The sequence below is a fragment of the Papaver somniferum genome, chromosome 2, assembly GCF_003573695.1.
Source record: "Papaver somniferum cultivar HN1 chromosome 2, ASM357369v1, whole genome shotgun sequence".
In the NCBI taxonomy this organism is placed as follows: Eukaryota; Viridiplantae; Streptophyta; class Magnoliopsida; order Ranunculales; family Papaveraceae; genus Papaver; species Papaver somniferum.
In genome coordinates, this window is record NC_039359.1 from 31,179,541 (window position 1) to 31,196,174 (window position 16,634).

The 16,634-nt window shown below is 35.1% G+C and overlaps 1 protein-coding gene across 1 annotated transcript; it reads right to left on the reverse strand.

Moving 5' to 3' along the window:
• Window positions 1–12,983: 12,983 nt before the first annotated feature.
• Window positions 12,984–13,580, reverse strand: LOC113350810 (60S ribosomal protein L32-2-like). The gene is made up of 2 exons (XM_026594927.1): window positions 13,539–13,580; window positions 12,984–13,445 (listed from the first exon to the last, which is right to left on the reverse strand). Exons 1-2 carry the CDS (start codon window positions 13,578–13,580, stop codon window positions 12,984–12,986), a joined length of 504 nt encoding a protein of 167 aa, XP_026450712.1.
• Between the last annotated feature and the right edge of the window lie 3,054 nt (window positions 13,581–16,634).

The window sequence follows — 16,634 nt, forward strand, 5'->3', positions numbered from 1 at the left end:
GGAATTGACAAACCATTACCTATATTTCATTCAGTCGAACCCTACTTGCCGAATCAATATATCAAATAGATAGATCTTCTCAAACCACACTCGAGGGGGCTACTTAACACCATACAATACTTTTCGAAGTCTACAAACTTGTCTCGGGTCATGAGACGGGAGAAGTTTCCATGTAAACTTCTTCCTCAAGATCACCATTCAAGAAAGCATTCTTAACATCTAACCTTGAAAAGTGTCATTTATTAACATAAGTAAAAATAATTAGAGTATGTACCGAAGCCATGTTTTCCACGGGATCAAAAGTCTCTTTAGAATCAATATCATTCACCGGGTGAAACCAATAGAAAAAATATTAGATTTATATCGCTCCATTGTACCATATAACTTAGTTTTAATCTCATAAACCCGAAGACTACTAACTGCGCGCTTTCCAAGTGGAAGGGTTATCATATCCATGTGCCTGATTGATCATGCACAGATAAGATCAAGAATAACTTCTTTATAGGAAGTTGGCTCATAAAGAGAATGAATAGAGGCTAAAATGGATACAAATGAAGAAGTAGAAAGAAAGTTAGAGAGATGGTATGCGTCAAGGTAAGAAGGACGCTTACATTCACGTTGGAGATAACGAGGAGGTGAAAGAACCATATTTTCAAATGATGAAAGGAGTTCCGCTTAGAGAGAAATATTTTTAGGAGGTTCCTCCAAGAGAGACATATTTATAGGAGGTTCCTCCAATAGAAAAAAATATATATAGATGAACCAACTTCATTCCCACGGGTAAACATGAATAAAATAAGGAGGAATAACAGAAGATGGAAGATCGGGACCAGAAAAATTATTGCAATATCAACATCATTATGTTTAAATGAGATATTAGGTGGTCAGCAGGATCCGATCTACAAGTTGGTTCCCACAGGTGTTGAAGAAACATGCTTTGACTGTCACGTGTACTTTATGTGGTTTGTGATCTGCATGAATCTAAATAAACTTTTTTGGTTTTAAGCATTTGTGCTTAAAAATATTAAGTGATGTATTGGATAAATACATTTTTAGGAGGTTCCTCCAAGAGCGGCATATTTATAGGAGGTTCCTCCAAAAGAGAAGTATATGTAGACGAACCAACTTCATTCCCACAGGTGTAATTGTGAATAAAATAAGGAGGAATAACAGACGATGGAAGATCGGGACCAGAAAAAAATATTGGCAATATCAACATCGTTGTGTTTAAATGAGATATTAGGTGGTCAGCAGGACCCGATCTACAAGTTGGGTCCCACAGGTGTTGAAGAAACATGCTTTGACTGTCACGTGTACTTTATGTGGTTTGTAATATGCATGATCTAAATAAACTTTTTTGGTTTTAAGCATTTGTGATTAAAAGATTAAGTGATGTATTGGATAATACTTGAGATGTGATGAGATTGAAAGAACACGTTCAATCCCAGATGGACTCATTTAAGGGAAAGTCGTATCAATAGACCATGGCACTCAAAAGAAATCTCCATCAAATTTAATTTCATACCTTAATGCCATTTTGAAAATTTGAACCAGCTCAAACTCCCTCGAAGTGTTCTCTTAAGAACATAATGCAGGATCTTCTTGAAAATGCGGGGCACCAAAATACACCACCACTTTTTTTTAGGCAATCTGTATGGACAAACTCAATACAATTCAGAGAGTTAAACTCAATCAAGGAATAATATCTAGAGTTGTATCTCTCTCTCTCTTGCGATTATAATGTTTACAGAAACAAGTCCGTGAACCTAATCACAAAGAGATTACTTGGACGGTACTAAAGACCAATTGTCCAAGAATCAATCAGGTCGTATCCAATAAACTAGGTCGGATGAATCTACTATGATTCATCAACGCACAACCTGTGATATTTCAATTATAAAGATAAACAATATAATGCGGAAAAATAAATAACACGGACACCAGAAGTTTTGTTAACGATAAAACCACAAATGCAGAAAAACCCTAAGACCTAGTCCATATTGAATACCGAACTGTATTAAGCCGTTACAGACACTATCCTACTACCAATTTACTTCGGACTGGAATGTAGTTGATCCCTAAAAGGTATCCCACCGAGTAAGGTACAGTCGCGCTCCTTACGCCTCTTGATCCCAGCAGAACTCTGCACAATTGATTCCCTTATATTCACACCAACTAAGAGTTGCTTCAACTCAATTGAAGACTTTAAACCAAATATGCCTCCCAAAGATTAAGCATATATATGATGTCCTTTTACAATAAAATAACTTGATCAAAGGTGTGGAAATCGATAGCAATAGACAAAGTCTAGCTAACCTCAAAATCTGGACTTATGCAACACGAAGTGCAGCGTAGATTATTATTCACCTCACAAGTATAAACCTGTGGAATCAAAAAAGTTTGAGACGAAGAGAACTTTGTGATTTCTATCTATCTTGATCTATGAAACAAGTTCAACAAACAATCAAGATCAGGATACACGAGTTATCAAGGAAAGATAACGGGACCTGGCTTCACGAATCCCTATGAAGACTTTATAGTCGCTAAAACCTAAAAGGGTTAGGAAAATGACGACTCTATATACAACTAGGACATACCAAAAAGTAGTGTCGGGATTCAAAGATCCCAGTTGCTTGAAATTACCCTTTTATAGATATTCAAAGCATAGGTTGATATAGGTTTAAGCTAAGATAACTTTGGAACCAAGCTAACAATATCCACCGTTAGATGAATCTTTGAATCTGATTTACATAAACAAGATATACACTCTGGTTAGGTGAAACCGTAATCGAACCGTGTATAAAGACTATGTTCAACATGGTTAGCCGAAACTGGCCGGTTTAAACTTAAAAGCTTAATCTTCATCTTCATAAACACATAAGACATTTACTCTGAGTCACAAACATGTGATCAAATAAGTCTAATTTTGTTAGAGAATTAAATAAATACTAATTATCTTGCATAAATAATTTAAACGCAATTGAAAATATAATCGACATGGTTAGTAGGTGTACAAGGTACAAATACCATTGTCGTTCATGAGACGGTTCAGTCACAGTACGTGAACGGGTTTGTAAACATTTAACCAAACCATGTTCCGGAGTTAACAGAAATTTTTAGGTTTGCGTACCGGTTTGGAAACCTCAAAACTATTACTGGTTCCGGAGTTCATAGAACTAAATCGGTTTGCGTACTGATATTACTTTTCAAAGTTGTTGTAGTAAATAAGATTCGAACTCTAAGACTTGTGAAGATTAATTTAAAGATTTAATGAAAATGATAATTAAAAGCGAGAGTTACTGGGACTAGGATTCCATCGCATTCATATCATCAGGTTCAATTATTTATTCTTTAACAATTATCGCTCAATAAATAAAAACATGGACTCTTATTTTGCCAAAGTAGATTCTCAAAATATTAGTTGTACATCCTAAGTATGGGACATCAAAACATCTAAGAAAGCATGACCCATCAAATGAAATGACAACTAATTAATCAAAATCATAATTCTATTTTAATTAGTGCAAAAGTCATATAGAGAATAAAATAATTTTACCCATGTATGAAATTAGACTTCCTCCATCGTCCCAGTGTTGGGGTTTAGCTACTCATGATGTACACACTCTCAAAATATTTTTTATATAGCTCAAATGGTGTTTACAATGAAGAAAAGGAGAATAATAACATAAACCAGGAATTTGCAACACTTAACAGGCGTTACAAACACACCGTTACAATTTGCAAAGCAGCTGTTACAAAAACTATATTAGGAAACTGTCGTAGAAAAACTGTCACTAAGCCTTGAACTGTGACAATTGTAAAACGACAGACCCGTAGCGTCGTCTGTGTTCTTCGTCTTCTACCTCTCTGCAGCAGCAGAGAATTTTCTGCAACTTCTCCTCTTCAGCTCTGTAGCCTCTCCCAACTCTCGATGATCCATTTTATGACTTCTCAACACCTTATATAGCCTCACAGGCAGAAAAAATCTTGTTAATTACTCCAATAATCCTCCATTAGTCGGCATTAAAGAAAATATTCTCGGGAATATTTTCTCACCTCTTTAATCTCCACCACGCATTGATTTGCTTCAAACACACACCATATACGATATAGAAGAGTTTGATAAGCGTTGTAGACTCGTGCAGGTCTGAAATCTCCACGCATATTCCACAGGAAAACCCGAGTTTTCTTTCACTCCCCTGTTTAACTTCGTGTTCATGTTGCGGCCCAATTTCTTCAATTCTGATGGACTTACCAGTCATGTTTCCTCGCAACAGGATTATACCAATCCAATACAAGCCAATAATCTCTCTAAATAACTCCACAAATATTCACAAACAAAATGCTGGAGAAACCCGAGATTTCTCTCACTTCCTGTTTTTCTTCCCAATGATTATCCAGCCCAAGTTCTTTGAGTTTGATGGAATTATCGGTTCTAATTAACAGAAACAGGCCCAATACAATCGATCGTAGCACTTGAATCTTCTTAAAAATCCTCCAAATCCAAAACAGGGGTAATCGGGTTTAAAAGCTGCACTTCCCTGTTTTGCTTCCACACGACTTTCCAGCCAAATCCATTTGATTCTGAAGATCATATCATGCCTCTTAATCTGATTCAAGTTATCCCGAACAGTTTCAGCCATTGAATCTCCTTAACACACGCCAAAATCACTAACCGTAATTATGTTCATCCACTGCAAAAGTTTCCCGCCAATTTCCATAATTTGAATGATGAAGATGGATGCTCCCTATACAGAACTGGGGTGCGAATATCCATAGGTTCCAAATAGTAATGAAGATGCCCCTTAGAAATTGGGCGCCTCTTAGTAATTGAGGTTCCCCTTAACCAACATTGAGAGTCCGAATAACATGTGTCCTCCGGGTGCCTTTATCGACTTTTCGAGCCGAAATTTCCAAAAATGTTTATTTCCTAGAAAAGACTTAAAACAAGATAATTAGTGATAAAATGAGTCATAGCTATTGTAGTTATGGGTGAACATACGTTGCACTTTCGTGCCCATCACGTACCGGTTTTGGATACACTGCCGAATTCGGGAACATAAAACTGGTTTAGTTTGTGTACCAGTTTGGAAAATAATCTCGGTTCCTAACCACAGTTCAAAGTGGTTTGCTTACCGATCCGGTTCACGAGTTAAACAGATTTTCATACGATATGCATAAGAATATGCGTACCACAAATCTTTAATAGTCGATATATAGCTACTCCGCTACGTGTACGAGTACATGTAATACGGGTTCAAACATATAACATTTTTCCCAGTTTGTAAGACTGATAACACTGTCTTGTATCTAAATCTATAACAGTTCTATATTTATCTCTGAATCGATTTGAAACATTCCTGAATAGCATCAATTCCTCATATCACTGTTCCAGGCTATTTTCAAACGATAAAACTTGAATCATGATTTTGATTCCAAACAATAAATTTTCCTTAACCGAAATTCATCAAGTATGAACATATGTTCATTAAGCTTAGTCATTATATTTCGAGAAATTATCAAGATAAACTTGACTCGAAATTCTTGTATATGCATAATAGTCTAATTAGTTAAGCGACATCGTCTCAGTGATAGAAAAGTGAATATAACTTGAGATATAGGTGGTTCAGTCTCCACTTACCTTTTGTTGGTGAAGTTCTCCAAAAGATTTGGTTGATCTTCGCCTTCAAAGGGTATAACGTAATGATGACTGCCGTGATCTACTATTTCTCAACTACTTTTCTATCCTAGTATTAGACTTAACTAATTATAGACTAAAAATCAAGATAGTTTTGACAACTAAATTTGACAACAAGCTTGAGATAGCAACACTTGTGAGTTCGACCGAGCAGTGCTCTAACAATCTCCCCCTTTGTCAATTTTGGTGACAAAACTATCAATAAATATGGATAACAAATAAAGCTTCGACAACTTCTTGAATCCAACATGTCTTTATTTCCTTGGCATCTTCAACTCCTTGAACTCTTCGTAATTTCAAGATGCAATGATTCTGAACGTGTTCAACTCAGCATCGTTGTTGTTGAAGGACCGATTCCATAACGATAATAACTTTTGAAAACAAATATTCTCAATCATCATTATACAGAGACCTGGTATTATTCCTTCTCCAAAGTTCAATTGTATCCCAACTCTGAAGTAATACTACGGTGATATGTTTCTCCCCCTTAATCAATACTTACATCTTTTGCATAATAGGTAAAACCTATAGATTATTGATTCACTTCCCTTTACATAATGATCCGTAAACCATATGTATGTAGTATGAAACTATTAAATAATTTTCCCCCGTTTTGTCAATAAAAGTAACAAAGGTACGAAAATCGCGGGATCGTAATAAATACAACCAAAAGATATGTCAAGTTTTAAAGAAGTCTTGAGATACCACATTATTTCGTTAAATTTTATTAAAAAACATAAATAATGTTTTTAATTATAATTAATTTATATTATGTAAACATTAATTTTGTGTAAATATAAAAACATTTTATTATTATTTTTCTTATGATTTCGGATCGGATAATTATCCGATATCCGGATACAAATTCGGATACGAAATCGAAGTGAAAATTACTATATCCATTCGGATTTTGAATCGAATTCGGATAGTATATGGTATTTTCGGATTCAGATGCGGATAGTTCCCTATCCGCATCCATATGCATCTGTTACATCCTTAACCTTGTGTTTGATATTGCAAACATACTTGTGCATTCAATGAAGAAGGTTCAAGGTTGTTGCATCACAAGAACCGTTAAGAGGTGAAATAAATGCCCCTTTTAATTTGTTCTCATACGTTTGAATGTACTTTCACGAACTAAAATGGGAGCTCCAATAGAGTTTCCAATTGGATCAGTGTCTAATTCTCCACAAACGCGTTCAATAAGACAAGGAAACCCCAATTTCTTCTTGTTGGATAAGGTCATTATTACCATTTGATAAATAACCATCCAAAAATGTCAAGACCCTGAGTACCCATTTCAAGAAAATAAACCAACTCCACAAAGTGATCACGACTCCAACGAGCATCTTCTATCGTGGAGGGACAAATGTTTGGTATTCCAAACTTTCCAAAGACCTTAAAATCCATGCTAAGCTCTTCGATAGGAAGCTTCCCATCTTTCCAACCAACACTCTTTCCACAAATCTTGAGAGAAATGGTTTCACATGATGGTTTTCCTTCCTCTGGTCTTGGTAGATGAAAATCACCAATTGGAATATTATTGAGTTCTGAAATTAATTCTCGAGTAACAACGTTCCTTTCTCTTCAAATCATAGTTTTAAAACATAACTTCTTAAGATCAACATCATAAATGTTTGCATAAAATACTTTTGTAACTAAATCAAATCCTTTTCCAAAACCACAAAATATGTTTCCTAGTTCATATTTATCAAATCAAACTAGATCTTCACTTTTAACATACCCTTCTTCTAATTTTCTTTCTAGAATAATTTCTCTAGTAGAAATTCTCTCATAGGTTTCAAGACAATCCTTATTAACAAATCTCACCCTAGGTTCATCTTGAATATAGAGTTCAAGGATTTCATTAGGCTTGGGTTTCTTACTAACTCCGTTAGTTCTTCCCATAATTGTTTATTATAAGCACAAAGAGAAGAGATTTAATCTTACTTGAATGGATCCTTTTGAAGATGATTGCTTGATTTTCCCTCAATCCTACTTGCAATTAAGAAAAAAAAGACAAAAATTATTATGAAAAGACGACACTCTTCAAACCAATATGACAAAGCTCCGGTTCGAAAACCCTAAGTCAACCTGAATTCCTGTTCGTGAACACGAAGAAGACGGAGGAGTAGGGGAGTACGCGTATCCTTTTTATAAACCCTTAATGGGCTTGTCGGGTTCGGCTGCGGAAACCATGAATTTTATAGAATTTTAAAAATTCTGTTTGGAGTACATAATCATATTAAGTTTTGATTTCTGGACCGGAAAAAAATATCAATTTAAGAAGATAAATCTTGTTCTTAGATCAATAAAAAATATTTCAGAGCACAAGATAAATTGGTATTCACAGGTTTTAGAAGTACTGTAATTTATTTTGACCTTCTAACATCTTAATATTGGAGCCATCTCAACAATATGTGATGTTTTGATCATGATTGTGTTAGAGCATTGCTCGGTCGAACTCGCATGCGTTGCTATCTCAAGCATGTTTGTCAATGTTAGTGATCAAAACTATAAGTATTGATTTCTAGTCTATTATAGCTAAGTCTCAGACTAGGATAGAAAGTGTAATTGAGCTCAAGGACTTCATGGCGATTCATCATACAAGTATAAGAACTACTCAAGGAACCGGAGTAACTTCTCAACAAAAAGGTATGTGAAGACTTGAACTTATCTATCACTCAAAAGTCTATCTACTCTATCTCCTACTCTTTGAGACAAGAAGTCGTACGCTATATATATAGACTTTGATTATACATATTTGGTATTTCGATCCGAGTATGCCTCGCCTATCTATATCTCCAAATATGTGTTGGTAATATTTTCGCTTCGATCAAGTTTATATTTACCTAGTGACGAAAGTCATGATATGTTTCAATCACCTTGAAAATTGCTTTGATGAGAAATGGTATAACAACTGTATAACGTCCTCTAAGAATGTTTCAATGATTGAAATGAGAGTTTAAATTACATACCACTGGTGGACATAAGCGTTGTTGTGGAAACACATTTATGTATAAGTCCTATTCCTTGAACCAAAGTTTGCGAACTTTGTTGATCAAGAGAACCGGAAGAATGGCGTGAGCCAAGTCCGAGAACTCAGTCCGTGAACTGCGGAAGTTCTCAAACCCGAGAATTTCTGCTGGAGTTGACAAACTACTTGCGTGAAGCTAAGCACGCGAACTCAGTCCGCGAACTCAGTTCGCGAACTGGCGAAGTTCTCATTCCCGAGAATTTCTGCTGGAGTTTGTAAACTCTTCCCGGTAACTTAAGTCCGCGAACCTAGTCTGCGAACTTGAGAAGGTTATATATCTGAAGATGATTTCTGAACTTAAACTTAAAAAGACTAAGGAATGCAGTTTGCAAACCGTGGCTATAAAAGTTCATGAACCGATTCAAGTGAATCAAATCATCTTTGCTTCAATTGTGTCTTGTGTAGTACATAAGATTTCCTTGCAATTGAAAAACTCTCTAACTAGTTCATTTGAAGTCATTTGAACTAGTTATGGTGAAGAAGAACATGGTTGATATGAAATGCTCATATGGCTAACCTTTTGGTTAACTATTGTTGAACCAACAAGTGCATATGTTTGGGTACGGTTAACAAACCTAGAAGTGTGCATTGTCAAGTGTGTGTAACAAGCTAAGTTTTCGATCTAACGGTTGAGAAATATTAGCTTGAATCTAAATCATGTTTTCATCTAACGGTAAATATTGAATGCTTTGTTACTAAGCTAACATTGATTGCAAACCCTGATTTGAAAAACTATATAAAGGAGACATCTAGTATTGTGCAAAACTAATCCCCACACCTTACGTGTGATACTAGTTTGCGTGCTATAGTCGATGCTCCTTTAACCTTTGGTTTTCTTCTTCTAAAACTAGGTTAACGACTTAAAGACTTCATTGGGATTGTGAAGTCAGACCGATACTACTTTTATCGTAGTTGTGTGGTTTGATCTTGCATCTTCTATCGTACGATTACAATCAGATTGATTGGATTGAGATTGATATCTCCGATAGGCAAGATATAGAAAGTAGTCACAAACATCTTCGTCTCATTGTTTGTGATTCCGCAACATCTTATTTCGCTACCATGCGATTAAGATTGTTGTGAGGTGATTGATAACTCTAGGATTTTCTTCAGGAATATAAGACCGGATTATCAATTGGTTCCTGTTCACCTTGATTATTATCAAAAGACGGAACAAAACCTTTAGGGTTTATCTGTGGGAGACAGATTGATCCTTTGATAGAATTGTCCGTGTGAGATAGATTTGTATATTATCAAAGCCTGTTGTTTGAGGGTGAAAACAGTTTCTGCTGAATTTGGTAATTTCGAGTGTGTGGGTGAGAACGAGTCTAAATCCTAAACAATGTACTGCAAGGGAGTACTTTGATTCGAGAGATCAATCTGCATCTCAGATGGAAGGGTAACCGTTTATTGTTGTAACCCTTCGTTTGGCATCCAGCGGCATGTGGTAGGTACGGCATGGCTTTGGCATATTTTAGGCGCGGCCAAAATTAGGGTTTTGGTAAAAACCGTGATGTTTGGCCTTGGGCCGTAAGTTGCCATGCGTTACGTGGCGAACTTGGACGGATGAGATCTGCATCTCAGATGGAATGGTAGTTGTTGATTGTTGCAACCCTTCGTTTGGCAGCCAGCGGCGTGTCACTACAAGAAAAGTCGCTTTTAATGGCAAAACATTGTGTCATGAAAACCAATTTCTTCGTTGCCAAAAGAATTCAGCAGCACAAAAAGTTTCGTCACCTATAGCGAGTCGTTGAAATTGTTCTGTGACGACCTTAAGAAATCGTCACCGAATTTTTTAATTAGCGACTTTAGTTTATTTGTCACTAAAAATATCTTTTGGTGAGCAAATAAAATTGACACTATTTACTAATTTTGTGATTAAATTTTTTGTCACTCTATGTATTTTTGGTGAGGAAATTATTTTATCACTTAAAATAATATAGCAACAAAATTTGTTCGTCTCAGAATACATTTATAGCGAGCAAAAAAATTCCTCACATAAAAAAGTTTTAGCAGCGAAATTTGTTTTGTATCTAAAAATATTATTGTTTAGCAGCGAAATAATTTTTGTCTCAGAATAAAAAATGAATGACAAAAATAAGTTGTCTCTAAAAATTCGTTTAACGACCAATTAGAATTGTCTCTATATGGTGATTTCAATAACGAATATCATTATCTCCAAAACAATTTCACCGACGAAATCACCCGTCTCAAAAAAATTATTACAAGCACAACCCTACCCCCATAACTATTTCCAAACAAAATATAAACATGCCAAATTCGTCACCAAATTTTCTCTAGTGACTAGCCTTGATTATCCCATCGTCATCAAGAGACTTATTACACATAGCGCAAATGCAAATAAATAAACATTGTTAACAGTACTAGTTTGATTAAAAACTATTAAAACAATATCCAAACCGAAAAACATCTGATAGATAAACACTGCCAATAAGAAAAAATGATGCCAATTCTAAAACATTTGACAAGTGAAAATTTTACTGTTGCTCTTGCATTAGGATTTTTGTTGTTCTATCAGAGCTAATGTTGCTTGGACCAACTCTACCAGATTTTGTTGTTCACGGATCATGCTTAATGTCAATCTTTCATTTTCTTCTTGTAATTTCTTGATCATCTTATTCTGAAATAGAATTCTGTCAGCATGTTTTTGTATCATACCATGAAGTACTTCACCGTCAGAATCAGCAAGGGTTGTAATACGTCAGCATCTTCGCTTTCTCTTCAAAACTTCAGCACATACTTCTGCCTAAGTGGGCAGTGTAGCTCCCTCTTCAATGCCATGCTGCAATAGCTCATTGATTTTATCCTATAATTAATGTAAATAAAAGTAGTACATATAAGCAAGGAGTGAAACTAGTGAGTACATCAATGTGTTGAAGGAACTAAATTAAAGTTTTTCATGTATGGTAAGCAAGAGTGAAACTAGTGATCACAACATCACATGAAGGTACAACACTAATGGTTGGTCTTTAAACAAGCACGAGAGTTACTGGAACACAGACAGACGATGAGCTTAAAATTCATGAGGGTGTGGTCATTAATGAAAATAACAATCAAATTCGTGTATAAATTAGGTAATATAGAATGTCGAGTTTGCGCTTAATCGTGCCCACGACAACTAACAAACATAAATAAAACATTAGTATTGTATACTTACCAATTGATTCCTCAAAGAACTTCATATAACATCTGTTGAGAAGTTTCCATATGAACTCGTTCTGAAAATGGAAACCAAATCAATGTTCAACTTTAAGTTTTAATACACTAATCTACGGGCAAAGGAATTGGCTCCTCGCCCTTCTTGCCAGATGGGGGGGTATGAACTTATAAATCGCAGTTCTATCTAATATAACTTTTTCTTATCTAGTTACTAGTGAATTCACATACTACAGTGTATGTTAAACATACACAACAGAAATAACTAGCAGAAGAAACCAATCATTTAGCAGAAGATGATAGTGATAGGTACCAGCGATAGACCTTTTTTTGTTTACCACCACCAGATTTAGCTGGCTTTGAAGGTGGAGCTTTCACCATTTTTTGGGACTGAATTAATTTTTTTTTACACAAAATCAGTTAAAAAAACCCAATAAAACAAACAAACTGAATGTTACCAATATCTCTCGCAGTTATTGTGTTTGTTGACTAACATATCTAGTATTGAAATATGGATCGTTTTTTTAGTCACTATTCAGAACATTGTGGTACAACTGGAAGTGCGTTAGTCATCAAAAACTAAGAATATGGATGATTCAGAGAATAAGCTAAATTTATGTGTTCAACAATCAAGTATAGGAAAAGAAAAACTAAACAACAGAAAACTTACTGTGAGTGGCCATCCTTTCAAAGTCAAATTGTTGTTTCCTTGATTTGAACCTGAACAGACAAGAACAATCAGCCACAAATGTAAATTTCAGTAAAGCTCATACTCAATCAGGGAAGGAATTCATACAAGTACTTCAAGTCATCTATGTTAGTTGAACTGCTTGTGCAATGAGTGTGCTAAACCCGGCTTCAACCATAAATTTTTCCCAGTTTCTTTTTTTTTTGATAGATAAGATATCATTAAGTCTTCCAATCCATAAATCACAAAATAAAGTATACTGAAGTTTTAAGAACTAAAATACTAAAGCAACAATACTATTCTTAAATTGAACAAAGCTGGAGTTCAGCTAAACAAGGCCCGAAGAAGTAAACAAGGTCACTATTAAACAACTTTGATCACATTTACTCGTCTTCCTGGCTGCATAACGTAGATGTCTTGTTGATAACACAGACATCCAACTGTGCTGCACGCTCAACAATATCCTTCATCTTTCTTGTAGAAATGTTGTGTGCAATCTCAGCACAGTAAGCCCTGTTGTGCATCATCAACAATTCGAGCTCCTTGACATTGTGCACAATAAATTTCTTGAAACCATTGGGTAGGAAGTGACGGGTCTTCTTGTATGAACCGTAACCAATGTTGGGCATCAAAGTAACACCCTTGAACTTTCGCCTCACACGAGAATCAATACCCTTAGGACGTCTCCAGCTTTCCCCGACACGATGGTATCTGTCACTGTGTGGCCTCTTGAAAGCCTTGACCCGCTTCTTGATAATCTTCTTGGTAAGCAAAGGAACTGCAAAGGCTCCTCGAGTTAGATGTGTCTGCTTCCTCCGGTTCTGAGTGAAACTCTGTCTCTCTCTCTATCTCTACCCTAAAACCTTTGAAGAAGCATTTTTTCTCAGTATCTTTACTTTCTTATCTTGTCAAACATAGATAATTTTAATTCTACATACAGGTGTCATAGAGAAATCAAAACCTTTCTTAGAAATCGACATCCTAATTAGAAATCAAGACCCTAAGGAAGAAATCAGCATCCTAATAAGAAATCAAAACCCTAAGGAAGAAATCGGCAGAAGAGTAAACAAAAAGTAGAAATCAAAACCCTAAGGAAGAACTTAACAGAAGATGAGACAAAATTTAGAAATCAAAACCCTAATTAGTAAAAAAAAAAAAAATTGAAACCCGAAATTTGTAGAAAACTTACCTACATCTGTCCTGAATTAGTCAAATTATTGTTGCGATTGGGATTGAAGTCGGTCGATTGGTGAAGACGGACTTTGCTGGCTGGAGAAGAATCAGACGACGTTTCAGAGTGAGATAGAGAAAAGACTACAGTGGTGGTATTGAGGGAGTGATAGAGGATGGTTGTGCCTGTGAGTTGTTTGTTGTTGTTTTTTTTTCCAAGGTGAGTGATGGAGGGACTCGGGAGAGATGGGATTTGAGAATGAGAAAGAGATACGAGAGAGGAAAAATGAAGTGAGAGAAAACAAAAGGGTTTTTGGTAAAGGTTATTGACGGCTGATCTCACTCTATGCGGTAGTCATACGGATTATAAAATTCAATAATTCATTGAACGTTGGATATTTGTCTTCCAATTGTCATACGGATTAAGAGCAGTAGGATCCAAAGAGAGCAAACTAAGCATATACAATGAGGTTTGATGTACCTTGGAGTCGGATGAATTTGAATCGATAAATTTGGAATCATTATTCAATATTCCAATAAGATCAAATGAAAATGAAGAATCATTATGGACCTTCATCCCAATAACTATGATATATTATATAATAAACAGTGAGAATAATCTATAATTATTATCGATCCAGAAATAACCAAAAAAATTATAAGAATGAGAATTAATTCGAATAATGAAAATTAATCAAAATAATGAGGAAGAATCCAACTAATGAAAACAAATCCAAATAATGAGAATGAATCTAATAATTGTTACTGATCTAATAATCTAAATATTAAAATAAAATCAGAAAGAATCTAACGAGAAACTGAAATCGAGAACTATATATACGAATTAGAACAATGAATTCGATATCTATGGAAACGACTTGCGTGAGATCTAACCAAATCCATGGCATCCATGTACGAGGAGAACCTTATGTGGATCTATAGTTCATCTCTTACTCTCTGAGTAGTAGTTGTGTATAAGTTGAGCCTTGAGTTAATTAGTATTTGGGTCGTAAATTTTGACCTTATTTAGTGTTTGGGTCGTAAGTTTGTCCATTATAGTATTTGGGTCGTAGACCCGTTAGTCAAAGAGGTCAAACTGTCAGGACCCGGTAATGACTCACGGCTGTACAAAAACAAGGTAGACTGGTTTGAGACTTCTATCGAACACTTGATGGGCAGGACCTGGTAATGGTGTAGTTCGCGAACAAATGCTCTTTTGGTACTCTCAAATTCCCTGCAAACCCATATCCAAAACAGACTAGACATTTCTGATCATAAGCCATATAAGAGACATCAATCGCCACTATACATTGCTCCAAACCATCAATAGCAAATATAATTTAATGGCTGCAAACTAGTTGAATGTCAGCAAAACCTCCCCTCTTCTTTTCCAATTTCTTCCTGTAACTATGTCCAAATTCCAATCCAAAACCAACACATCCCCTATTTCTTAATAAACTCTGAAATCCATGTTTAATCTCTTCAGTTCATTTACAGTTTCAATGGCAGAAACCTCCCCTCTTCTTTACTGCTTAGGTGCTCATAATTTTTCGAATATACATCTACGAAGGAGATATGCGTATGAAGTGGAGAGCCTGGTATTCGATCTTTTTGCAAACTACTGGTAATGGAAGGATTGGGACTTGAAACTATTACCATGTTTGAGTAGATTTTTATGCCTCTTTGTTATGTGAATTAAAGTTTCAATTGAATCAGGTATTTTCCTATCATCTCATCTCAGCAAGGAACAACTGGATTTCCCTGTCGTCAATGCTCCTTTCCTACACAAATCTGATCCTTCCTCCTTTTTCCCATTTACTACTTCACTGTGATCCTACACGAATCTGTTCTTTCAAGGCCATTGCCATTTTATTAACGGAAATTAACGGATGTTAACAACTTGACTATTTGACCAGTTTGACTAACGGGTCTACGACCCAAACACAATAACGGACAAACTTACGACCCAAGCACTAAATAGGGCCAAAATCTACGACCCAAACACTAATTATTTCTTGAGCCTTCGATACCTGGTTCTTTCTTTAACTTAGGGTGGGGTTTATAGACTTCTCTTAGGAATTGAGAAGCACAAATCAAATTGATCTATATAGTTAAACATGTACTTTAATGAACAAATTAACTCGATTGAACTTAAAAAGATGAAAACTTTTTAAAGTTATTTCACTGTGTATGATAATCTTTAGAGTAGTTATCCTTCCAATGATAATAATTTAAAGATTTCAATTGTACTCAATTTTCAGTTACCATTTGTATATCATACTTACCTTGACCGATTATCATAAACTCAATAAAATTTAATACAATTTTATTTCATTCCGTCAAAATAATTAGATAATGCTCGATATGACTGATTAGATTACTAAAATCATCTAATTTATTTTAACCATAGTCAATAAAGTTAGTAGATCACACTTTCCTTGACTAATTATCAAATAAACTCAATACAATTTAACTCTATTTTACTTAATTCTATCAATACAACTAGATTAGTCAACATTACTGGATCATACTCGCAATGATTGATAATCAACAAATTCAATCCATCTGTACTCAATTATATATAATTTCATCAAAATCTCCAAATAATAGTCAAATATACTCCATATATATGATTGTTTTATCCATTGATTTTCATCTAGTTCAATCCAATTGTGTTCAATTTTCATCCAACATTACTAGATCATACTCATCTTGACAAATTATCAAAAAATATGATCTGATTGAATTTAATTTCACATAATTTCATCAAAGTCGTTAAATCATAGTCATGATGACTGAATATAATCACCATAATTGATTTATCTATGTATTGGTCATGACTGGTTATCAACAAATCCTATCCA